The sequence below is a fragment of the Centruroides sculpturatus genome, unplaced genomic scaffold (assembly GCF_000671375.1).
Source record: "Centruroides sculpturatus isolate CEXI.00-Female unplaced genomic scaffold, Cexi_2.0 scaffold640, whole genome shotgun sequence".
In the NCBI taxonomy this organism is placed as follows: Eukaryota; Metazoa; Arthropoda; class Arachnida; order Scorpiones; family Buthidae; genus Centruroides; species Centruroides sculpturatus.
Window position 1 is genome coordinate 276,272 of NW_019384805.1, and position 13,364 is coordinate 289,635.

Sequence of the window (13,364 nt, forward strand, 5' to 3'; positions counted from 1 at the left end):
GTTTATATTTATACAATAGGTTTAAGAGAGGTTGCCTTTTTCCTTTCCCAATATGGGACCAAACAAACAACTGACTGAATTTATCTTTAGTAAGATTTGAAGTAGATTGTTGATTGGTAGGATTCTGGCTCATGGGAGGAGTTTCTTCTTCTACTACCCCTAAAAAGTTTTTTCTTCTACTACCCCTTCTACTACCCCTAATTCCTACGAATTTGCCCTTTGGTAGTTTTCTAGGTTGTGTGAGAGGTTTGTTATTCAGATAGGCACTTGTCCTCCCTTCTTAGTTTTTGCTAGGATGGCTGCACCTACCATCCCATCTTGGTTAAATACTTTTAATTCTATAATTCCAAGTTTGCCCTTTTGTTTTATGCCAGTGATTTTAGCCATAGTGTGATTTTTTGTGGCCCACGGTCACAAAGCTCTGCAATAAAATGAAATACAGAATAATATGTTACGAAAATAGCAAGTAACTATCGCATTGTTGCTATGACACCATAATGTCATATGCTATGATGGACGGGTCAACCATGAGAGACTAGGCCACGATTATACACCTCACAAGTAACTTCAAGCCAATTTCAATCTAGAGATGTCAAGCTTCAAAAGTCTTATTTTCTCTTGCAGAGTCATATATGGCAGGTAGGCACAGCCAAGGTGTGTAACCGTATTTTCTTTGAATTTTAACAAAAAGGCATTTGTACTAGTTTGTTTGTCCCGATCGGTGTGTTAAAGATTTGTGGGCTGTTTTGTTTTATAACTTATACTTACTTTTTTTTTTTTGAATATGTAGTTGCAATTATTTAAATTTTTAAAATTTAAATCCTAATTTTTATACAGAAAATGTCACTTTCAATGCTAAATAAAAATCAAAAGATTGATGACAAAAGAAGAAAATTTCAAGAGGTGGGAGCTGAACTATTTTTGTGCAGAAATGAACAATAAAATTACATGCTTAATTTGCAAAGAAACAATGCCGCTAAAAATGTCACTAAACAATTTGCAAAGAAACAATGTCACTAAATAAATAGTGAAAAATTAATAATTGTAAAAAGATCTCCACGCAGTGGACATTGAGTCGGCGTCTCTATGGTTTATACAACCGGTTTTCATGTGCGCTTTATAGATTTCCAACCTCTCCAGATGCTTGATCGATTTTATATAAGCTATTTATTAGCAAAACATTCAAAATCATTCACTGATGGTTCTTTAATCAAGCATGTATGATAAAAGCTGCTGAATTCATCTGTCCAGAAAAAGGTATAGGCATTTCGAGATATCTCCTTATTAAGAAAAACAGCGGCACACAGAATTACAGAAATGGCAGATGACATCAGTTCACAACTACAGGTAGCATCTACCAAAATCCAATACTTTTCAATTGTGAGTGATAAAAGCACAGACAAGAGATGTTGCACAAGTTACTGTTTTTTTTCGTGGTTGTGATAAGAACATAAGGATCATTGAAAAATTGTTGGAAATTATCCCTTTTTATGGACCAACAACAACTGGAGCATTTAAAAAAAACATAAGCTTCCTCTTGACAAGCTTGTTTCTGTAACAACTGATGGCACTAAATCATTTTAAAAGACAAATATTGAGAAGTAATAACTCCCAAAACATTCCCATTTAGGTGAAAAATACCTGAAAATTAAAAAGTTTGCTGCACAAATTTTATGCTGTTTTGGATGTACATACTTATGTGAGCAATTATTTTCATGCATGAAATTAAATAAAACGATTTAACTGATTAAGTTAATATATTAACTTAAAATAATTTAACTGATAAACATTATTTGCCATAATAATGATTGATTGTTCTTAGTCTTTGAATCCAGATATTGGAAAACTAGGGAGGAGGAAGAAAGTGCTAGCAGGTATCGTGTAAAAATAATTTTAGTTTTATAAATATGTACATTAAATAAAATAAATATTTAAATAAAAGCAATATTATAGCAATTATATATTGAGTTGAATTCACTGAACTACATAATGTGTTAATTTCCCCATCTATATTCTTGCATTTTCACTTCAATTCAATTGTTTTTTTTATATTTCCCCCCCACAATTTTGATTTAACATGATCTAAAAAAATTCTGCACTTGCCCAATTTGTTTTAATCTAGCAGGTTTCAATAAATTTGCTTTTTAAAAATCTCCATTTGATTTTAATTCTAAGGGCGCACCTATGCAGACATGAGAGAGAGAATATGTGACAAGAAGAGGCGAGATGCAATAAATATCAAACCCTGTCAGACATGTGCGAGAACTAGAAATTCGCTTTTGCCAGTGATCTCTCTCGCGTTTTGCTTGTACATGTTTTCCTTTGCGAGAACTATATCTCTCGCTGCTAAATTTGCATAGTCACACCTTAAGAAAAATATTCATACTTGTTTTCTAAAAAATTCTTAAAAGTTTGCATTTAAGGCATGCAAGTAAATTTTAAAAAGGTCCCAATTAACTATATAAAAATGTCCACTACAAACCAGAAGTTACATTATTTCAATTAAAAAATTTTCCCAAAAAAGGTGTTAGATAGATGACTGGCACAACTCTATTGTTAAAGGAAAAGTATGATGTACAAGGGCTAGCCACTACTAATCTGGAGGTGGAGAGCATATATTTTAAATGAAATAATTTAAAAATATGACTAAAAATTGCAGCCTGGCATTGTGACTGCCACAATAAATAATTGTTCATTTTCCTTTCACTTTTTGATGTACAATATGAATTTTTAATTTTGTGAGTGATATTTCTACTGAAGTTTTTAATTTTATTTTTATAGCTGTTTCCTTATTAATAAGAAAGCAGCAGGTGTCTTTCCGAAATATTTTAAAAATTCTCTCAGCTTTCTCTTAAACCATAAATTTCACTTCATTTTATTCAAAATTTAATGTTAATTAAATATACCATAAAAATTAAAAAATAGTATATAACACATTAAAAATTATTGTTTTTTTTTAATTGAAAATGATCTAAAACAAAAAATAATTACAATTCTATTTGAACTATACAGGATTGTAATACTATTCATCATTATTAAATTAAAAACGGTTGTTATATTAACAAATGGTAAAGTAAAAATACTATTAAACATTTATATTATACAAAGTAGTGGTGATCAGTTAAACAATCCATTCCAAGACCATGTTCGATACCCAAATTGTTCGTTAACTGATTATCAATTTACCATAGATTTTTGTGGAAATTTTATTAATTTGTTCTGGAGACCCCAAAAAATAAATTATATACTTTCTTACTAAGTTTATTTATATGTACAACTAAAAGCAATCTTTCAATTTTTTCATGGATGGCACATCTTTGTTTGTCAGATGCAATTTATGTTACTCTTTTATCTGCTTGAGTCATTCTGATATCTTTCTTAGCTAAGATTATAGCTACTGTAGACCTGTTAAAGTTACCTGTATACAATATTAGACATCTTCTGCCCACACTCTACCTTGGGTATTATGTCTTGCTTAGTTTCTATAATGAACACAGTTCTTCACACTCCACTCTTTTCAGGCAACATAATATTATCAGTTTTTTAAATAAAAAGTTCAGAAAAGCACTTATAAAAATTCAGAGAACAGAAATTAACTAGTGCAAAAAAGATTATGTATATAACTGAGTGTCTCGCTCCATAAACCATGTATAGATGCCATTAAAATATAGTTTTACAAATCTTAAATGATGCATTGCTTCTTGTGTTTGTTCTGTCAGGTGTTCATTATCCAATTTGTTTGCAGTCCAAACTGTTCGTTAACCAATCATCCACTATATTTCATTTTAAACAATGAAGGTATAAAGATTTTAAAATTACCTTTAGTTATAACATCAAGAACTCCAGCCTTTTCTAAGTATTTTCTAAACTCCTCTCGTTTTGAATCCACAGGATGAGAAAACACCTAAAATTGAAAAAAAAAACAAAATGAATATTTAATAAATATTTACATCTGATTAATATTCTAACAATTATTTATATTCTGCAATCCATCTCATTTTTAAAAAATGCATGAATTTATTTTATAGTTGTGGCCAGAATTGATCAGTAATCTGAAAATTAAATTTTAATTTCAACTGAAAAACAATAGTATGTTCCTGGTTTAGATAAATATAATATCATTGAAATGGTAATTTGCTGCTGAATTTAAAATTTTTTTATAGAAATAAAGTCTATTTCCATAAAATATAATTTTATCAAGCATCAGTAGCTATAATAAGACTATTATAAAGAGCTTCTTGTCTCATTATTGTTGAAACTAATATCTCAAATACTACAGTAGAGTTAACAGACTTATCACACTGCTACTGTAACATCAAAATGACACTTCTATCATCTGAATGNACCATAAATTTCACTTCATTTTATTCAAATTTAATGTTAATTAAATATACCATAAAAATTAAAAAATAGTATATAACACATTAAAAATTATTGTTTTTTTTTAATTGAAAATGATCTAAAACAAAAAATAATTACAATTCTATTTGAACTATACAGGATTGTAATACTATTCATCATTATTAAATTAAAAACGGTTGTTATATTAACAAATGGTAAAGTAAAAATACTATTAAACATTTATATTATACAAAGTAGTGGTGATCAGTTAAACAATCCATTCCAAGACCATGTTCGATACCCAAATTGTTCGTTAACTGATTATCAATTTACCATAGATTTTTGTGGAAATTTTATTAATTTGTTCTGGAGACCCCAAAAAATAAATTATATACTTTCTTACTAAGTTTATTTATATGTACAACTAAAAGCAATCTTTCAATTTTTTCATGGATGGCACATCTTTGTTTGTCAGATGCAATTTATGTTACTCTTTTATCTGCTTGAGTCATTCTGATATCTTTCTTAGCTAAGATTATAGCTACTGTAGACCTGTTAAAGTTACCTGTATACAATATTAGACATCTTCTGCCCACACTCTACCTTGGGTATTATGTCTTGCTTAGTTTCTATAATGAACACAGTTCTTCACACTCCACTCTTTTCAGGCAACATAATATTATCAGTTTTTTAAATAAAAAGTTCAGAAAAGCACTTATAAAAATTCAGAGAACAGAAATTAACTAGTGCAAAAAAGATTATGTATATAACTGAGTGTCTCGCTCCATAAACCATGTATAGATGCCATTAAAATATAGTTTTACAAATCTTAAATGATGCATTGCTTCTTGTGTTTGTTCTGTCAGGTGTTCATTATCCAATTTGTTTGCAGTCCAAACTGTTCGTTAACCAATCATCCACTATATTTCATTTTAAACAATGAAGGTATAAAGATTTTAAAATTACCTTTAGTTATAACATCAAGAACTCCAGCCTTTTCTAAGTATTTTCTAAACTCCTCTCGTTTTGAATCCACAGGATGAGAAAACACCTAAAATTGAAAAAAAAAACAAAATGAATATTTAATAAATATTTACATTTGATTAATATTCTAACAATTATTAATTATTTATATTCTGCAATCCATCTCATGTTTTTAAAAAATGCATGAATTTTATTTATTTTATAGTTGTGGCCAGAAGTGATCAGTAATCTGAAAATTAAATTTTAATTTCAACTCAAAAACAATAGTATGTTCCTGGTTTAGATAAATATAATATCATTGAAATGGTAATTTGCTGCTGAATTTAAAATTTTTTTATAGAAATAAAGTCTCTATTTCCATAAAATATAATTTTATCAAGTTGAAACAAATTTTGAGAACATTTTTCCAATCTGTTATTGCTTTTCCTGATGTCCATTTTTTAATTATAAAAACACTGCAGTTTATGCATCAGTAGCTATAATAAGACTATTATAAAGAGCTTCTTGTCTCATTATTGTTGAAACTAATATCTCAAATACTACAGTAGAGTTAACAGAGACTTATCACACTGCTACTGTAACATCAAAATGACACTTCTATCATCTGAATGAAACTATTACTGGTATACATTTCAGTACACAAGACCCTCAGCCATACATAAATATTGATATATAGGTATCTACAGTGGTGATATTCGAAATATTTAACAAAGGGTTCACAAACAGAAAATTTTTCCTTAACAATTTTTTTTTCGCTCAAATGGTGCATCGGAATACTCTAGTTTAGCAGTGTTACAGGATATAATATGTATATTTTAATATATTTTTTAAAAGAAACAAAACCACTGAGAAATGTTACATGTGTCTAACAAGGTTCGGAAAACTGAAAATTTTAACAACGGGTTCGGCCGAACCTGTGCGAACCCGCTGAATATCACCACTGGATATCTACAACAAATTATATATCAATATTAATTTAACTGGTAGTATATAATTGAACTGTTTATAATGGGACTTAAATTATATTAATTTAGGCCTGCTTATAATGGAATCCTCATAACACTGGGCAGCATGGGTGGAAATAAATCTTGAACAGGTCAGTTTGTAAACTGGTACTATATGTATACATTTATAGTTTTTTAAAACTGTTTTTAAATTGTGGATTGTAATTAATGTCAATTTCCGTACAAATTTTAATTTTATTTTGTAATGGAATCTTAAGACATTTTCTGTTACTTTAATTGTAAACAATATATTTTGTTGTAGATACCTATATATTTTTTATGTATGGCTGACGGTCTTTATTACTGGTATGCATTTCAGTATACAAGTTGCATTCTGATGATAAAAGTGTCATTTTGACATTACCGGAAGCAGTGTGATATGTGTCTTATCTCTACTGTAGTATTTGAGATTTTAGTTTCTACAATAAGACTGTCCATCTTTTGTTATAATTTGGCAATGGCCAAGATCAAGAATTTCTTCCTGTCTGTTCAAACATATGAAATTAATATTTTGCATGAACATATGAAATTGTCAAATGAGTCCATGATCATTCTACCATCTCAGATAGAAAAAAAGTCAACCAAATGTCTACTGAAAATTATAATTGAATGTTAGTTCAGCATTCCTTAGAATTGAGGTTTAAAACAACAACAGATTTGCAAATAGTCAAGCAGAACAAAGACCGCTGATGTATTTGCATATACTGTTTATTGTACCTTACAAAAAAAAAAAAAAAAAAAACTTGAATGAATAAAAAGCTGCAAGAAAACCCCAACTTGAATAAATAGTAACATCTGAAAACACTTGCTTGGACAAAGGCACAGAAGAACTAGACTATTAATGAATTTTTAAAAAATGAAATTTTCAGTGATAAAATAACTAAATATTTCTATTCATAAAAGGAATAATTACATTGCTGGACAGATGAAAAACATAAGATAAGCTAACCAAGGATCAAGCACCCACTTGCAGTAACACTGTAGTCCTGTATTTCAGCCAATGGTGTTGACAATTTGAACATTATTGATAGTAAAAATCAATGGAGCCAAATATGTAAATATTTGGGGGAATCTCAAATGCTACTATTTATGTTAAGATAAAAGTTTGCAGAATTTTATAATGACAACAACACTCATCATCAGTAAGAATAAGGTCAATAACTGAAACTATGATTAACCTTTGACTTCTAACACCATCCTTGCACTCACAGCACTTATAATTAATAACAACAAATGTTTTCAGCATATTTCATAAGTCTGTATCAGGTTTCATACACTAGCTTATAGTTGATTATGTTTGAAATTAGAATATTACTCAGTAAGTAACCATTGTTTAATTTTTAAGACATAGAATGTCTTATATTTTTTTATGCATTCATCATTAAAACATAATTTTAAAAAATGTATCCTATACATATAACCTGCATGAGCAAGCAATCGAGTTTCCTCAAGCATGGCACCGAATAAAAACAGCTAGCCGTCAACGTGAAAGCAAACAAATGATAAAAGAGTTTACAAGTTAGAATAAATTATTATTGGCATATTTGTTCTCGTATAAAAAGTATACCAACAGTCAAAACTTTCTTTTAAGCATGCAGCGCATGCTAAGCAAACCCAGAGATTTGTCCAACTAGATGGCAAAGGAAATACTGCAACACATCTCAAAACAAACTAGAAACCTTCCGGGCTATAGATGAAAGAAAACATCCATCTTCTCTTAAATGCAATAATGATGATTCCACCCACATCAAATCGGAGAGGGCATTCTGGGCAGAAGGACTTTTCGTTACTAAAATAAGAACCTAATCGAGTGATCGGAGTATCGACCATGTTTGCTTTTTAAAACCTTAATACAAAATATTAATGTAAGTTTTATTTAAAATATGAAAATTACCTTCTAAGTTAGAAGTTTGATCCAAGTTCATTTTTTTCTTTGAATTTTCAACTCAATTCAAAAGACATTTTATTTTCAATATATATTTTACACCAGCATTATTATTATTATTATTATTTCCAAGGTTGCAGAACGTAATAAATTACGGTCAAAGTATACCTAGGTAACCCCAATGGCAGCGCTTCCGACTGTTCGTGGTCCCGACGGACTCATCCCGGAGGGGAGCCTCCGGCAGGCAGCCGAGTGCCAAACGTCACTAGTTATTGATTTACGGTAGTTCTTGAAATTAAAAAAAAAAAAAAAAAAAAAAGGAAATGTCTACTAAAAATATAGTTAATCTAACCTAACCTAGGTATACTTTAACCCAAAATATCTAAATTTAACGAAAAATTTCTAAAAATATCGACGAAAAGATTTCAGGATAAATTTCAACTACAGTATTTCGTACTTAACTTAGTCCTAGGAACGACCTACGAAAAATATATGATACTTACTCGGTACGAGTTCATGTTGGAAAACTATTTTGGATCAGAACATTAATTAAGCAGAAGCAGAACGGATGAAACACGTAAAAACTAATTTACACTCGCGAATTTATAAACAACTTTCTCCCGCCACTTGACACCCACGCCACCTGCCGACAAAGACCATATCATATTTAAATTTACGAAATTATAATAGATATTATTGTTTCGAAAGTTTTTTATTTTATTTAATTTTTGATTTCATTTATTAAAATGCTAAAATGTATAATTTTAAAGTTAAATTATTTTTCATAAATATCTCGCTTATTCATATGTAAATCCAACGAGCTAGAATATATCAATAGAATGTAGTATATGTCACTTTAGATACAGCGCTCTTGGTGGAAAAGACGTGTACTATCGACCGCCATTTTACTTTAGGTCAAAACATCGAAGTGTGTACCACGTGTTGGGCGGGACTGTTACTTTAGAATATATTTTAAAATCTCATCTAAATCTAGATTGTTTTGTTTGCCCTTAAATTTGAGATTTAGGCAATTAGATACGGGATATAAATCTAGATTGTTTCATCTCAAATTTAGCTATTTTCTAGATTTTATTTAATTATTATAAAGAAGGTAAGATCAAAGAGTAAAGTGTTATGTGTAGTACTTAACACATAACACTCAATATAACAATATTTTTATAATCTAAGTACGAGCCAGGGGACATATTCTGAGTTTTTCCGATAATTCAACGAGAGCGATACACGGGACATTCAATAAGTCCCCTTAGCGAAAGGCAGTTAACGAACCTTAGACAAATCGCTATTCTGTGTTCCACGTTAAGTGGGTTTCGCTACCGGTAGTCGGTCAGGATGCGTCTGGGTTCCACGCTATCGATAGCTATTACGCTTTAACCAATCATAGTTTAGTTAACATTGTATTTTCGTCACGTGACCGCATTTTATAAGCGAAGCACGTGGTTTTAGCATTGTTCTGTATCAGCGCTAGTGAAATAGTTTTGTTTTAAAATGTCGAAGAAAGGACAACGAAGCCAGCTAACTACAAGTCGCCAGTTCGAGATGGTTGTTAATTTTATGGAAGACAACCCTAAATTAATGTCAGGGAAGTTAGATGCTTCCTTTACCGTAAAAGATCGCCAGAAATTGTGGCAAGAAATAGCCGACCGTCTGAATTCCGATGAAGTCGGCTCACAAAAAGATCCAGAAAGATGGTGAAAAGTAACTGATAGTCATATATTTATATTCAAAGCTATCATTTTAATTTATACATATGCGAATGAAACATATGTCAGAAATAATGTTCATGCTATAACTACTTACTTTAAATTTTAACAAGAAAGCAATTACATTATTCATACAATACTCATAAATAGTTAAGGTTATTATTTTTAAGCAATATAACAACATAGTTTATTAACTCTCTCTCCAATTGCTCGTGAAGTAAATCATTCTTACACCAAAAGACGCCATGTTGTTTTCACTTTCGTTATGTTCCTAACGGCAGCTCGAGAGTAATCGATAACAAAAGCTTAGTTCTCGCACGTGGCTATCGGAACCGAAAACGAAACGTACGGCTCGGAATAGCATTTTCACAGTTGATTAAACGCGAATTACGTGGTTCTGATAGAAACTGGTTTCTATCGTATTTGCTAGCTTGACGATACTACTCGGAACAGGTCCCTAGGTCTTGAAGGGCTTTACTTTTAGTCATATACAGTAAAACCTGTTTATGGCGACCACCCACGGTTCCTTCAAAAAGTGGTCTTTTAGCCATTACGTATTTCCATACGTATTTTGCGCACTTTTTAGCCATTTCTACTAAACAAAACTCGAGATGAGCAAAAATAAGCGAATTTTTTCAACGATAGGGCTATATTGGTATTGTATTTTATTCTTATCGGATAACTCGATTTACGGGAGTCGTCGTGATTTTATAAGACAGATTTAATACCAATATTTTAAAGATTAATACAATAGTCGCATTTTCTCGATTATAATGCACACTTTCTTTTTTTTCCGACTTAATTAATTCGACTTGGTTTTTTTCGTTCGCTCTTCAGTTTCGTGACGCCATCGATATACAAGCGCGTCGTATCTCTACATCACTTTGGTTTTGGTATTCGTTACTTTAATCTTATTTTAACTTCAAAAATACTGTATTTTTTATCTATATCTATATCTATATATATAAATGGACATGTATGTCCCTATATTTCACTTTTCCGCCAAAACTACACATCGCACGTGAATGGTGTTTGTATGTGGTGGTAGCCCCAAGTCTCCATTCGTGCATAGGGGTGGTTGCGTCTCGATAGCTATAAGGGTGCGGGAGATATGAGGCTAAAAGTAGTTGAAAGTGGCTTTCTATTTCGAATGTTTTGTTCGATTTTTTCGAATTTGTTCGAATTAAATTCCAACATAAAATTCGAATTGGTTCGATTATAGAACGATTGAAAACGTTCCAGAAACGTTGAAATTTGTTCGTTTGACTAAACGTAAAAATTCTCTAATTAGTCTGGAAACGGGGGACCTAATTCTTGCATTTTGTGAAAACGGGTAAGATTAGCTATAATGTAATTATCTTAATCTTCACTATCGTTACTTTTTGCCCAGCGAAGCGGGTCCTTGCAGCTAGTCTATATATATGTTACTGTGAAAGACCGAAATTAGAGAATGTCGATATTCTCCGGTGAATGTCGACACATACAAAATACGTTGGTGTAAGACCGAATATTTGGTTTTATTATTATACATTCGAGCAATCGCCGATGTATGTCGACAAACACAGATAAGCTTTGGTGAAGGTCGAAACGACACCCGAGAAGCCGATGTCGACAGAGAGGCGACAGTCTGTCGCCAAATTCTTTGCCGTTTCCTTCTGTTCAAATTGGTGATACCGTACGAATACAAGTCCTGATTTCGACCGTGGCCGTACAGATGCCCGAAATGTTGTTGAAATAGAAGACTCAAACTTTTATAAATTAGCGCACAAAAATGATACCCTCAAGCAGCTTTATACCCGCAATCAGTTCGTAATTTGTAAAGAAAAGTTACTTTCCATAGATAATATTTCTTCTCAAGAAATATCACCGAGAGAAGCAGCTGCAGCTAATTCGAAAAGTGGAGGACAATGCTATAGACGCTGTCATTGCAAAAAGAAGTGTTTCACGAATAAATGCAGTTGTAAAAGCAAGGGACTCTTGTGCAATTCAAAGTGCTATAACAGTTTAAGTTGTTGCAATAAATAAGATTGTATAACGTTAATCACATAATTTATGTGTAAGTTTATTATTGTATTATTTTCTTTAATGATTTAGAACGTACTGTTAGTTTTAGGTTCTACAGTTTATTTACATATGCTGTTACTTAAGCTTTCTCCTATTTTGACGTATTAAAAAGTTGCATTTTTGTCTTAACGTAATAAAAATACTTTTATTCAACATTCATCATCAGTGCATGCTGAATGTTGACATTTGCCGATGTAAGTGAGAAATAATGATATTTAGCAAATATTTCGTACATACGCGAAACGACTGTGTGAATGCTGACATTCACTGGAGAATGTTGACATTCGCCAGATATCGGTCATTCACAGTAACATATATAATCGAGACGAGTTGATAATAATAATAAGCGCAGAGCCCAAACGGTTAGGAGTTGAAAGCTGAAATTTGGTACACAACGTACGTCACGAAAACGCACACTAAGAAGGGATTTTTCGAAATTCCCCCCGGGGGAGAGGGACAGGATTAAGCTTAACACTTCCATCAATAATAGAAGTGTTAAGTAACAATGGGAGTGTCAACAATGGAAGTGTTAAGAGAAAGCGACGTTTTAAGAGAAAGTGCAGTTTTTTTTCGTTTTTGCAGGAAATCGAAGATATTTTTAGACCCATCTAAAAATTCTCCAATTAGTCTGAAAACGGGGGACCCAATTCTTGCATTCTGTGAAAACGGGTAAGGTTGACTATAACGTAATAATCTTAATCTTTGCTATCGTTACTTTTTGCCCGAGCAACGCCGGACCTACCTGCTAGTCTGCGTTATAGTAGGGTATGCCATGAGAATGTACACTAAGAAGGGATTTTTAGAAATTCCTCCGCGGGGGGTGAGGGAGAGCATTAAGGCTAGAACGATTGTAAACGTTCCAAAAAATTGATCAAATTGAAAATAGTTCGTTTGATTTTTGGCTGTTCTTTTCAGCGGTAGGTGTTATATAACAATTACTATGGTTATTGAAATATTGAATGTAAATGGGGTTTGCTTGCAAAACCTTCGCGGACGAAGTCGCGGGTAACAGCTAGCTGTTACCCGCAAGTCTCCATTCGTGCATAGGGGTGGTTGCGTCTCGATAGCTATAAGGGGGCGGGAGATATGAGGCTGAAAGTGGTTGAAAGTGGCTTTCTAGTTTTGTTCGAATTAAATTCGAACATAAAATTCGAATATTGGTTCGATTATAGAACTTTATAGAATTTTATGTTCGAATTAAATTCGAACATAAAATTCGAATATTGGTTCGATTATAGAACGATTGTAAACGTTCCAGAAACGTTGAAAATAGTTCGTTTGACTAAACGTAAAAATTCTCTAATTAGTCTGGAAACGGGGGACCTAATTCTTGCATTCTGTGAAAACGGGTAAGATTAGCTATAA

The 13,364-nt window shown here is 31.7% G+C and overlaps 1 protein-coding gene across 3 annotated transcripts in view; it reads right to left on the minus strand.

The window, feature by feature from the left end:
• The window catches only part of LOC111629651 (c-Myc-binding protein-like), a 41,655-nt gene that overhangs the window by 24,780 nt on the left and 3,511 nt on the right, over window positions 1–13,364 (minus strand). For 2 of the 3 annotated variants that reach the window (XM_023373536.1, XM_023373537.1), the window contains exon 2: window positions 5,308–5,392. In XM_023373536.1, coding sequence (XP_023229304.1) covers window positions 5,308–5,392 — 85 coding nt within the window. Of the gene's footprint in view, window positions 1–5,307; window positions 5,393–8,717; window positions 8,860–13,364 lie in introns of those variants that run through there. The other variant, XM_023373538.1, reaches the window with a different exon arrangement.